This window comes from Scyliorhinus canicula, chromosome 10 (genome assembly GCF_902713615.1).
Source record: "Scyliorhinus canicula chromosome 10, sScyCan1.1, whole genome shotgun sequence".
Taxonomy (NCBI): domain Eukaryota; kingdom Metazoa; phylum Chordata; class Chondrichthyes; order Carcharhiniformes; family Scyliorhinidae; genus Scyliorhinus; species Scyliorhinus canicula.
Window position 1 is genome coordinate 18040063 of NC_052155.1, and position 13112 is coordinate 18053174.

General features: G+C 44.5%; 1 protein-coding gene across 1 annotated transcript; it reads right to left on the minus strand.

The window, feature by feature from the left end:
- Positions 1 to 451: 451 nt before the first annotated feature.
- On the minus strand, positions 452 to 11830 carry tubb5 (tubulin, beta 5). The gene is made up of 4 exons (XM_038808664.1): positions 11616 to 11830; positions 11196 to 11304; positions 10836 to 10946; positions 452 to 1777 (listed from the first exon to the last, which is right to left on the minus strand). Exons 1-4 carry the CDS (start codon positions 11670 to 11672, stop codon positions 711 to 713), a joined length of 1344 nt encoding a protein of 447 aa, XP_038664592.1. The 5' UTR covers positions 11673 to 11830; the 3' UTR covers positions 452 to 710.
- Positions 11831 to 13112: the final 1282 nt, after the last annotated feature.

The following is a 13112-nucleotide window of genomic DNA, read 5'->3' on the forward strand; positions in this document are numbered from 1 at the left end:
AGCTTATTGGTAATTGGGCAGGGGGCTTAAGGGGCTCAATTGCCAGCCAGTGCTCCCATCTTATCTGTTATTATATGTTTAAATTAACAGAAAATAATACTTCTAAAAAATATTGGTCCCTGTTCTTCCTTCGCAAATGCTGTTTATCTGTAATTCCTTTCCATTTTGAGGAAGAGCCACAGAACGATACAGCAGAGGAAGACACTTGGCTTACAGTGGCTGTCCTGTACTTCCAAGTTATCTTTTCCATTCTCTCGGGGGGTGCCCAGCTTTCTAAGTGCCCCAGTGGTTCTTGTTAAGTTTTTTTTGCCAGCATCTGTAACGCTCCACTTTTGAAGTAACTGTTTTACCAGCTGCCAACAAAGCTTTGCTACCTGGCCACCAATTCCACACTGGGGCAGCTGTGCAATGCAGGCAGACCTGCTAAAAGATCAGAATAACTAACCTAGCATTAGGGTGTCAGCATTTTAATAGGTTCAATCTATAATACAAAACAAAACAGTTCTCATCTTGCTTGTTGATTTACAAGCCACTTCCAATATTTATTTTGAACCTTTTCAGTTTCTTACAGCTGTTAATTATAAGCAAAGGAGCCCCAACGAGAGGTTGGGAATAGACAAAAGTTACTTTAAATCAGAACATATGTTAGAACCCGGAAATCTTTTATAGGTGTTGACAAAGGCAAATTGTTGGACAGTCTATCGTTTGCTTTATTGAGCCTCATCCAATTCTTCCTCATCCTCTTCAAAATCTTCGGCTTCATCAGCAGTTGCATCTTGATACTGCTGATACTCCGACACCAGATCATTCATGTTGCTCTCAGCTTCCGAAAATTCCATTTCATCCATCCCTTCCCCGGTGAACCAGTGCAGGAAAGCCTTTCTGCGGAACATGGCTGAAAACTGTTCCGAGATGCGTTTGAAGATCTCCTGAATGGCCGTGCTGTTCCCGATAAAGGTGGAGGCCATTTCGAGGCCCCGGGGTGGAATGTTGCAAACGGCCACTTTGACGTTGTTGGGGATCCACTCCACAAAGTAGCTGCTGTTCTTATTCTGCACTGCAAGCATCTGCTCATCAATTTCCTTCATTGACATGGCCCCTCTGAACACAGTAGCAACAGTCAGATAACGGCCGTGGCGAGGGTCACAGGCCGCCATCATGTTTTTGGCATCGAACATCTGCTGGGTGAGCTCGGAGACCGAGAGGGTGCGGTACTGTTGACTGCCCCGGGCTGTAAGAGGGGCAAAGCCTGGCATAAAAAAGTGCAATCGAGGGAAGGGCACCATGTTTACAGCCAGTTTCCGCAGATCTGCATTCAGCTGGCCAGGGAAACGCAGCGAGGTTGTCACCCCGCTCATTGTCGACGAAACTAGATGGTTCAAATCCCCATATGTTGGAGTGGTCAGTTTTAAAGTACGGAAGCAGATATCGTACAGTGCCTCATTATCGATACAGTAAGTTTCATCTGTGTTCTCAACTAACTGGTGAACTGACAGGGTGGCATTGTACGGCTCAACAACAGTGTCTGATACTTTTGGTGATGGCATAACACTAAAGGTGTTCATAATTCTATCGGGATATTCTTCCCGGATTTTGCTGATCAGGAGTGTGCCCATGCCAGAGCCCGTGCCACCTCCCAGTGAATGAGTGAGTTGAAACCCTTGGAGGCAGTCACAGTTCTCGCATTCCTTTCTCACCACATCCATTACCGAGTCGACAAGTTCGGCACCTTCTGTGTAGTGTCCTTTGGCCCAGTTGTTCCCTGCACCTGTTTGTCCTAACAAACAAGAGATAAAAGGGAAAAAATACGTCAGGGTGACTTGAGCTAATTCCTGCTAGAATTAGAATTCTATTCACAGTACAAGCATGCAAATTCAGTTGCATTTTTGTATCACAAATATGTTTTGCTACATTTTTGTTCTTAAATAAAGATCTTGATGCATTTACCTCTGCAGTGCTTGTAAAACAAAGGAGGTTTTAAGGGAATTAGATTTGTATTGGTAAACATTAGAAATAAAGTACAGTTTTAAGTGGGTTTAATTTAATGTTTCTGTGCTTGGAAGAGTATAACATAGTTAGATTCATACTGGACAAAGGTGTTTGCATGCGTGGGGGCTGGTTATGTTCCAACTGTGCTGTAGAGGGCTCATTTGACTAGATCCAGGATGAGTTTTGTGCAAGAGTGACGGACAAATGCAAGCATTATGGGAGGGGCCTGGCCAATCATGTGCACATGTTTTGGTTACGTTCCGAGCTCATGGGGCTCTCGGTCTCCTTCTTTAGCACCACGTCGGCGATTCTGAAAGCTGGACTCGAGCCCTGTCCCTAAGCGGCCATATTTGGGGTGTCAGACTTGCCAGAGCTACAGACAGGTGCAGGGGCCAATGTCCTGGCCTTCACCTCACTGATTTCTCAGGAGCACAGTGCTGATGGGTTGGAGGTCAGCTTCTCTATCCAGTGCCTCAGTGTGGCTGGGAGATCTGATGGAGTTCCTATACCTCGAGAAAGTCAAGTACACTGTGAAGGAAGCAATCAACGGATTGTACTGAAGGTGGCAGCCATTTATTCTATATCTCAAAGAGTGGGTCACAGTTAGTTGCTAAATATGTGTTGTGGGGGGGGGGGGGGGGGGGGGGGGGGAGGTGAGATGTGTCATTTTGGCGCTTCTATGTATAAAATGGAAAATAAGTCAATAGAAAATGATGACACAAAAAATTCCAATGTGTTTCTAGTGTGCATAGGTGGCCGCCAGAGAGGAGACACCGTAAAAAACAAATATTCACTTGGGGTTATGAGTGGAGAGTGTATCTTTCCCGCAGTCATCCATGTGCTCGAAAGGGACTGTGTTAATGAGACCACTGTAGATTATGATGTAATCCTGAAACTGGTGTTAAGCAAATTGTATACAGTGAATGGTAGAACTCTAAAAGAGTCAGAACTCTAAAAGTCAGAGGTATCTAGGTGTACAGGTCCACAGGTCACTGAAAGGGGCAACACAGGTGGAGAAGGTAGTCAAGAAGGCATAAGGCATGCTTGCCTTCATTAGCCGGGGCATTGAGTACAAGAATTGGCAAGTCATGTTGCAGCTGTATAGAACCATAGTTAGGCCACACTTGCAGTATAGTGTTCAATTCTGGTCGCCACACTACCAGCAGGATGTGGAGGATTTAGAGAAGGTGCAGAAGAGATTTACCAGGATGTTGCCTGGTATGGAGGGTATTAGCTATAAGGAGTGGTTGAATAAACTCGGTTTGTTCTCACTGGAACGATGGAGGTTGAGGGGCGACCCGATAGAGGTCTACAAAATTATATGGGGCATAGACAGAGTGGATCGTCAGAGGCTATTCCCCAGGGTAGAGGGGTCAATTACTAGGGGGCATAGGTTTAAGGTGCGAGGGGCAAGGGTTAGAGTAGATGTACGAGGCAAGTTTTTTTTTAATACACAGAGGGTAGTGGGTGCCTGGAACTCGCTGCCGGAGGAGGTGGTGGTGGAAGCAGGGACGATAGTGACATTTAAGGGGCATCTTGATAAATCCATGAATAGGATGGGAATAGAGGGATATGGACCCAAGAAGTGTAGAAGATTGTAGTTTAGTCGGGCATCATGGTCGGCACGGGCTTGGAGGGCCGAAGGGCCTGTTCCTGTGCTGTACTTTTCTTTGTTAAGTAAAGGCATACTGTATCATAACCCAATACTTTCACGTTTAATGTTTTTTTCTGTTTTAACTAAATCTGTCCTGTGAATCTGCCTCTCCACATATTGTCAAAATAAGTTAGTCTTTTGAGCTAGGGTTCGATTCTCAAATCTCTCTGTCCAGTTGTAACATCAATTGGGATCTTAACAACGGTCACAACTTTTAAATGCAAATCTTGACTGACTTTGGTTCAATTGTCGAAATAAACCTTTTAAAACAAGTTTTCATGTGCACTTTTATATGGCATTAACACCAGTGGTATAAACTTGGGTTTTTAAAAATATTTTGTGAAGGAGCCACTCAAATGACTGACGATACCAGCACTTGTGGGATATATACTACCTCATTGAAACGTTAGTTGGCCAACATTGGTCCTTTCAATATCTCAGCTGGGAGATGTGCACTAACCAAACTAATCCAAGCCAGACACTAGGGTTGGCAATCCTCCAGGATTACCCAGTGTCTCCAGGAATTGAAGATTAATGTCCAGGACATTGAAAAAAAAACTGTTCTTTTTTCTCATTTTCTTTGAACATTTTCTTCACAGAATATAAAATGGGGGAAAAGGCCATTTGTCTGACAGGTGAGCATTGCCCAATTGGGAAATGAATCTTTTTGCTTTCCAATTAGTGAAGGGAGGCCGAGCATCAGAAGGATGATGTACTGGCCGACTCATGGCTGGAGTGTCGGGCAAGTCATGTGATGAAACCTCCAGGAATACATTTAATCACAATTGGCAATGTGATATACAGACAGGCATTGACCAGCAGCTAATGGATACAGAACAGGAGATGACCAATAAGCAGGCAGGTCACTCAGGGGTGGGATCTGACTACAAAAGACACGAGGCACTCACACTCCGCCTCTCTCCACTGATGAACATCTAGAGAGTCAGCCAAGGGTGTTGTTACAATCTCACACCTCCACCAGGTGGCTAAGAACTAGAATGGTTCAGTCAGACAGAGTAACCACACTTAAGTTAGCAGAGAGTGGAACTCAGAACTGTGTTAACAGTTCAATAAACCTGATTGAACTAACTTCAAGGTCTGGAGTATCTTTTTGATCTAAGCTGCATCCTGTTGCAGCCAGTGTTATATCAGTGTGCCCAACATGACAGAGGACATACAACCCTTTGGAGCCTGCTCTGATCCATACCACCATGTCTGATCTTAGACTTTAACACTCCTCTCCTGCCCAATCCCCATGCCCCTCGACTCCCTCGCAGTTCAAAGTTCAGTCAATCTCAATCTTGAATAAATTCAATGACTTGAGGATCCACAGCTCCTTGGGAGTTGGGAATTCAATAAATTTACATCCTGATAAGTGGCCGACCCCTTTAGAACATAGAACAGTACAGCACAGAACAGGCCCTTCAGCCCTCAATGTTGTGCCGAGCAATGATCACCCTACTCAAACCCAGTGTCCACCCTATACCCATAACCCAACAACCCCCCCCCCCCCCCCCCTAACCTTACTTTTAAGGACACTACGGGAAATTTAGCATGGCCAATCCACCTAACCCGCACATCTTTGGACTGTGGGAGGAAACCGGAGCACCCGGAGGAAACCCACGCACACACTGGGAGGACGTGCAGACTCCACACAGACAGTGACCCAGCCGGGAACCAAACCTGGGATCCTGGAGCAGTGAAGCATTTATGCTAACCACTATGCTACCGTGCTGCCCATTGTTCTGGACTTCAGCCAGGGAGCAACCACTCAGCATCTATGGTAAAGTCCTCGGAAGCTTATATTGTCTTGGGGCCAATGTTCCCAGTAAACTGTCTGGGTGGATGGTCATGCTGCAAGTCGCACATGAGTGGTACAGTATTCCCTTATGATGCATACATGCATGGCTGGGCAGCAATCTTAAAGGAAGAAAAGGGCCATGCACAGTCAAGGGATGTTAAGAGGGAACAATTGTGTGGGACAGAGGTAGCTTTATTTTTCCTCCCCTAGTTGTTCAGTGGGCATTAATCAGATGTGACTGGAGTCACATGTATTAATGACAAACTAAAGGCAGTGGGCCCGTCCCAAAAGGTAATTAGCAGACCAGTTGAGTTTAGGATTAGCAGGTTTGTTGAATTCAATTTTCTAATTTGCCAAGGTGGGATTTGAATTCCTGCCCTCCTCTGTGTAACTATCTAATATTACAATTACTAGATTACTGTGCCTAAATTCACAGAATCCTTACAGTGCAATAGGAGGCTATTTGGCCAATCAAATCTGCACCAACCCTCCAAAAGAACATTCTACATTGGCCCACTCCCCTGTACATTGATCATGGCCAATCTACCTAACCTGCACATCTTTGTACTGTAGGAGGACACTGGAATATCCGAGGAGAATATACGAACTCCACATAAACAGTCACCCAAGGCCCAAATTGAACCAGGGTCCCTGACACTGAGGCAGCTAACCACTGTGCCACCTTGTCGTCCATATCTCGAATCTGAATGACCCTTCTGGAGACCAGAAGGAGATCAGGACCTCATCATGCGGGATAAACCAATCTTAGATTGGGCGTTGACATTCTAGAAATGATTTCATGACAACACCCGATACTGTGGAATAGCAGCACTAAAGCAAGCTGGAAGCTAATGTTTGTTTAGCTGTAATTTGCCTCTTCAGCTCTCCCAAATTATCTGAAGTCCAGACAATAAATTGCAGAGTGCGCTGATTGAGGTCACAGCCACACTGCTGAATAAGCTGAACACTTTCAAACTGCTGGAATCAGCCACACTGTAGCTCGTTGGTCAGGATTTCCAAAGCAGCCGCGTATGGACTGAAGCAAAAAATGTGTTAAGGTCATTCCAGCTGCATCAACTCATTGTACTAATACAATGGATAAGAGTGCATTTACTTATCTGGCACCATTAGAAACAATGTTTTGTAGCATTACAGAAACCAGATGTCCACTAAAATCTTAATGGCTGGAGTGTTTTTTTGTGTCTGATACACTGAGACGTTACATTTGCATTCTAAACCCTGCCCTCCCCCTCAAACTCCCATGTGATTAGAGAGGCCACGTAAATCAGTAACAGCTGCTGGTTTGGAGTCTCTCTCAGTTTTAAATTCCATTATCGTACAAGCTGCAGGGATGAGGGTCAAAGGCTCTTGCAAGTGAATCTTAACAGCATCATTCCTTTGCAATTATGCAATGTTGTCCTGTTATACAGATGCCTATATTTGAAGAGAACAAGATTAAAACTCCACCTCCAGTACATCAATAGTCAAGGGCGTGTAAATTGTTTTGGGTTTCTCTCCCTGCGATGGCCTATAGGAGCTCTAGCTTCAGCCAGAACATCATTAGTTGTTAAAAGCTTGATAGTGAAAAAGTTTTGATTCACACCAACCTGCAGGAAAACATCCTGTTTAAAATAACTGGGCCTCAATATTCAGTAGAGGAACCTCAAGACGTTCAGTACACAGAAAATAACTGCACAAACCGGTGTGTTAGGCTGCAAGCTGAAGGCATGCAGTCGACATTTTAACTTTCGAAATACACTTAGTCATCGGTGTTGATCGTTTTCATTTAATTCACAGCACTTTTATTCCAAAGTGAATTTAATTTGCTGCATACTTTAATTACTTTCCTATTTTCTACATTTTCTCTCCCCCTTCCCTCTCCTCCCCCTCCCCCTCCCACCAAGAATGGAGGACACGCTGCCAAGTTAATGGAAAATGTATCCGCGGAACAAGTGTTCAGTTTGCTATCTCGGTTACAAATGGCAACTAACTTAAGACTATCATTTATTTCAGATCACTTGGTTGGTTGTATAGTAAAACTTCACCAGTAAAAAAAAAGTTTTGGTGACGAGAATCTATTTTATACCATTTTACAGGTCATCGGTCCCAAGCCATATTCAGACGATGTTGTTTTCATTCACTGGATGAGGGAATGCCAGGATTTTGAACATATTTCCAAGCCAGGGTGATGCACGACTTAGAGGGGAAGTGAGTGTACAGGGATCTTTATCTCGTACATCCTTCCTCCTCATTTGCTCTTCCTTCTCTTGCACAAAAGGAAATGATTTCCTTGTTACACCTCCATCCCTCATTAATTAGCAGGCTATTCAACTGTGAGGCATGTCACAGTTAACCCTAATACCATTCTCTGTGTGTCCAGCAGCAATCACTAGCTAGTGAGTCAGCTGTTTCCCCTCTTGGCATGAGGAGGCTGGTCATAGCAGCTTAATAAACCCAGAAAAAATTAAAAACTTGAGTTTCCTGTTCTCTTGGGGGCATCAGGAAGCTACTCTGCCATCCAATTCAAATGGGCAGGTCAATGAATAGACTCAGACTTTGTGTGACCCCCCCCCCCCCCAACAGCAATAATTTGTGGGAGGGGGTGGGGGTGCTATGAGCAGTTTAATGTGGGGGCAGACATTAGATGTTGGGAGGGAAGGGGGAGCTGATCATGCCCCATCTCTCCTCCCTCCCTCCCTCCCTCCCTATCTCCCTCATGGGGAGTGAGAGTTGATGAAAGGGCAGGGCTGCTCCAAATTTAAAAAATGAACATCTAGCTATTCCCAGACTTTTTGCAGCCTACAGCAGTTCAGTGGGCCACAACCACCAAATGAGGATTTAAAGGGGCCTCGGAGCTGCCAGAAATCAGTCTGAACGTCACGAGGGCCATTGCTGCCTCAATGCAAGACCCCAAAAATCTCAACCCCACTGGCTGGTTGCAACCTTCAGTTTGGAAATAGGGTTTGAATATGGAACTCCCTAAAAAGGTGAGTAGGGTAGATGCATTTATAGAGAACCTGATGGAAGAAGGGAATAGGAGATTATGCTGATCAGGAAAGATTGAAATGAGGTGAGGGGAAGCCCATCCCGAGGATAAACACATGGACCAGTCCAGTCGAGTTGCCTATTCCTCTGTTCCAAGTATAGACAATCCTTTGTTGTAAATTGCAGAACCTGTAGATCCTGAAACAACAAGAGACCTTCCAATAGCTCAGTAAGAAGTCTCACGACACCAGGTTAAAGTCCAACAGGTTTATTTGAAATCACAAGCTTTCGGAACGCTGCCCCTTCATGAGGTGAAGTGGAGGCAGGTTCACAATCACAGCATTGCTGTGAGGGGAATCTGTAATAGACTGTCTCCTTTATATGGGCAGCCCATTCATTGACCTGCCCATTCAGTAGCTCTATACCTGGTAGAGGGGAACGTAATTTGAACAGTTAGTTGAATGAGCCTTCAGTTGAACTATGGATGGTTCCTCACCCATTATACTGTCTATTTCTATTAGCAGAGTACAGTTACACAAATGCATATTGGCACTATGGGTTGCCAGTGAGAAAAATTTCATAAATGCAGTTAAGATGAAGGTAGAAAAACACATGATGGTGAAAGGAACAAAAGGATAGAAGTATAGTTGGAAACATAAAAGTGCAAAGCGACATTGAAAGATCAAGTGAATGGGAAAATGTGTGGCAAATGGTTTTCAACCTAGATAAATGAGAGGTCAGAATGAGGAAAGAATATGATACTTTCCAAATGATACCCCAAAGAGACTTGGGGATCCAGGTACATAGGTTAGTCAAATGTCATGCAAATGTCATGAACAGGTTCAGAAAAGAATGCTGGCCTTTAAATCTACAGGACTAGAATACAAGAGGTTAGAACTATCCAGGACTTTGGAAGTATTTTGAGTACCATAGTTTAGGAAGGCTACATTGATCTCTGGGGCAGTGCAGTGTACATTTCTAAGAATGATATCTGGACTCCAAGGGTTAAATTACAAGGAGTGATTACACAAACTAGGGTTGAACTTTAAAATAGTTCAAGGGCAATTAGGGAGGGGCAATAAATGCTGGCTTAACCAAATCCCACGAACAAAAAGAATCCTTGGAATTTTATAAGGCAATTTGTTTGATATTTTTGTGGGGAATTGTGAGGCTAGATATAAACTATTTCTGCTGGTTAGGGAGTCTAGGACTGGGGGAGATGACTACTAAATAGTCAGATCTTTTGGGGTGAAATTAGGAAACATTCTTATACAAAGGGTGGTAGAAGTTTGGAACTCTGTTCCGCAAATGGTATGGGCAGCAGGGTAGCACAATGGTTAGCACTGTGGCTTCACAGCGCCAGGGTCCCAGGTTCAATCCCCAGCTTGGGTCACTGTCTGTGCGGAGTCTGCACGTTCTCCGTGTCAGCGTGGGTTTTCTCCGGGTGCTCCATTTCCTCCCACAAGACGTGCTGTTAAGTAATTTGGACATTCTGAATTCTCCCTCAGTGTACTCGAACAGAGTGTGGCAACTAGGGTGTTTTCACAGTAACTTCATTGCAGTGACTCCAGGTGAATTTTACAAAGCTTTGTTATCCAAAGATTATTAAGTGGTACGGGGCAAAAATGGGCATATGGATTCAGGTAACAAATCAATCACAATCTGATTGAATGATGGAACAGGCTTGAGGGGCAGAATGACTCATAAACATAGAAAATGGGAGGAGGCCATTCAGCCCTTCAAGCTTGCTCATCATCCAACTCAATAGCCTGAACCCATCTCTTCACCCCCCCCCCCCCCCCCCCCCCCCAACCACATATCCTTAGATCCCCTTTGTCCAAAATGCTATGATCTCATGTTCATGGTTTAGATGAAGCAGCAGGGTAGGAGAAAGGGCTGAATGGCCTGCTTCTGTGTTGACATTCTCTGTAATATTAAACAGCTAGGCTATCACAGGATCTGTAAAGTAGAACCCATCCCACCATCAATTTAAGCCTTTTTCATTGTTTTAAGGTAGCAATCAGGGCACATTTGCAGCAAAGGCTGTATTAGGAATGAATGCTGTATAAAAACACATACTAAAACCAAAGAAGCACCAATGCCACAAATAGGATTGAACCCATTTCTTTGAGAATGTTACTTTTACAAGACTCGTAAATACCGTTGTGAATTGCTGACATGTGGTTTTCATAACTCTCTGCCGGCCTTTCGAAGGGAATATTGATTAGTTTCCTTATCCTTGGGGACTGATTGGGAAGGTTTCCCGACGACAAAAAAAATCTACCAGAAATGGATTTGTAGCTGGGAGAGGAAATGAGTGTAGCAAATGGCATTGCTTTTGTAATCTGTACAGCACAGTGGCGTCGAATTACTGACGCAGAACTAACTCGCCGACAGATGACTCACCGAAGATGAAGTTATCGGGTCTAAAAAGTTGTCCTAAACTACCCGATCGAACACTGTCCATTGTGCCTGGCTCTAAGTCCAACAGGATCGCCCTGGGAACATATTTCTGAGCTGAAAAAAATATATAATAAAAAAAACATTACCGTGCATAAAACGTTAGATATGAAAATGTAAAAAGTTAGCTACTGCATAAAATGTTAGATATGAAAGTCTAAGTTAGCTATTGCACAAAATGTTACAAATCCGTGTAAATGCCCCCCCACCCCCACAAGCAGCTGGCCGGACCAAGGATTTACATTTCTCAATGAGATCAGAAATCCACCTTTGCTGACTTTATTTAACTGTAGGGAACAGACTCACACATCGCCTCGTTGTAATAGACATTGATCCTCTCCAGCTGCAAGCGAGAGTCTCCATAGTAATTCCCCTCAGGGTCGATTCCGTGCTCATCACTAATCACCTCCCAGAACTTTTAAAATAAAGAAAAAGAGCAAAAAATTAATGTCCGCGCGAGGGTAGAAAATATAACAAAAAAACACCCTGACCCAAATGAGAAAACAAAAAGTGAAGTTGAACTTCCAGTTTCTCCTTCCATTGAGCTTCCTGTCCGCTTTTAAAGAGATTCCAATCTCAGTACTTTGAGATACAATTCACCTCATCCCTTTTTACCCGTCAAATCGATCACCGTCTGGGCTGTGTGCTTAGAGAAATGCAGCAGCCCCACCCTCCCTCACAGTAAGCCGTGTTGTTGTTTACACTCAGAATTCAGACTGGCTTCACCTTGCTTCCGATTTGGTTTCCACATTGGCCGGCCTGGATATGGACTATTTCGCGCATTCTGCTGCTCAGGGTGGCCTCTGCTTCGCTCCTGTCCTGATTTTCCTCAGTCCAGCCGCCGCCGCCTCCCTCTTTGCCTTTTATATGGAGGATGTGAGCCAGACCCCGCCCGTCCCCATTGCGCTGCTCAGCGAGAGGCGGGAACCTGCAGCACAACCCTTTCCTCAGCACTAAGTCAGGCAAATGGACACTTCAGAGACTGTTTTACATCACCCCAACAACATCCCGCCCGTTCTTTTTGTTTTTGTGTGTGTCGTTTTGCTAATAAAAAAAACCTGAATTTTAATAACCTTTATTGTCACAAGTAGGCTCACATTAACACTGGGATGAAGTTACTGTGAAAAGCCCCTAGTCGCCACATTCTGGCGCCTGTTCGGGTACACAGAGGGAGAATTCAGAATGTCCAATTCACCTAACAGCACGTCTGTCGAGAGTTGTGGAGGAAACCGAAGCGCCCAGAGGAAACCCACGCAGACACAGAGTGAACGGGCAGACTCCGCACAGACAGTGAACCAAACCGGGAATCGAACCCGGGACCCTGGGGCTGTGAAGCCACAGTGCTACCATGCTGCCCCTCGTCAGGAACCACATTCATCCGTTTAAACTACCCTTTGATGCTCCAATTTCACGTAACTTTGTTGCAGTATTAATGTAAGCCTACTTGTGACACTAATAAAGATTATTATTATTATTCACAAGTGTTTGGCTTGAAAGTATGACTCATACAGCACACAGATTTACGCCATTCAGCACCTCTTCCCCGCCAGTGGCTGTCATTATGAATACTCCATCCTATTATTATGGGTGCCGATGCCCATTAGGATATCCTCAGACTGTGACCCCTTGTTCTGGACTCGCCCGCCTTCCGGAACATCCCTCCTGCATCTACCCTGTCTGGTCCTTAATATTTTATCGGTTTTCTATGTGATTCCCCATTTTTTTTATCTCGTCAAGATTCTTGAATTTTTCATTTCTTGGGCAGCACGTTAGCACAGTGGTTAGGACAGTTGCTTCACAGCTCCAGGGTCCCAGGTTCAATTCCCGGCTTGGGTCACTGTGCGGAGTTTGCACGTTCTCCCCGTGTCTGCGTGGTGCTCCAGTTTCCTCCCACAGTCCAAAGATGTGCAGGTTAAATTGGCCATGATAAATTGTCCTTAAAATCCAAAAAGGTTAGGTGGGGTTACTGGGTTATGGGAATGGGGTGAAGGTGTGGGGTGCTCTTGCCAAAGGCCGATGCAGGCTCGATGGGCCGAATGGTCTCCTTCTGCACTGTAAATTCTATGATTCTATGACTTATTCTGGGAGGCTGCCAAGTTGTGAAGGAGTGATTTATCTTGATAATCCTCTTTAAAATGGTTTTAATTTATGTTGTTGGATTGGTGTTTTTATCTCTGTGCATGTTAAACCTGCTCTTCTGTCTCATAGAATCTCATAGAATTT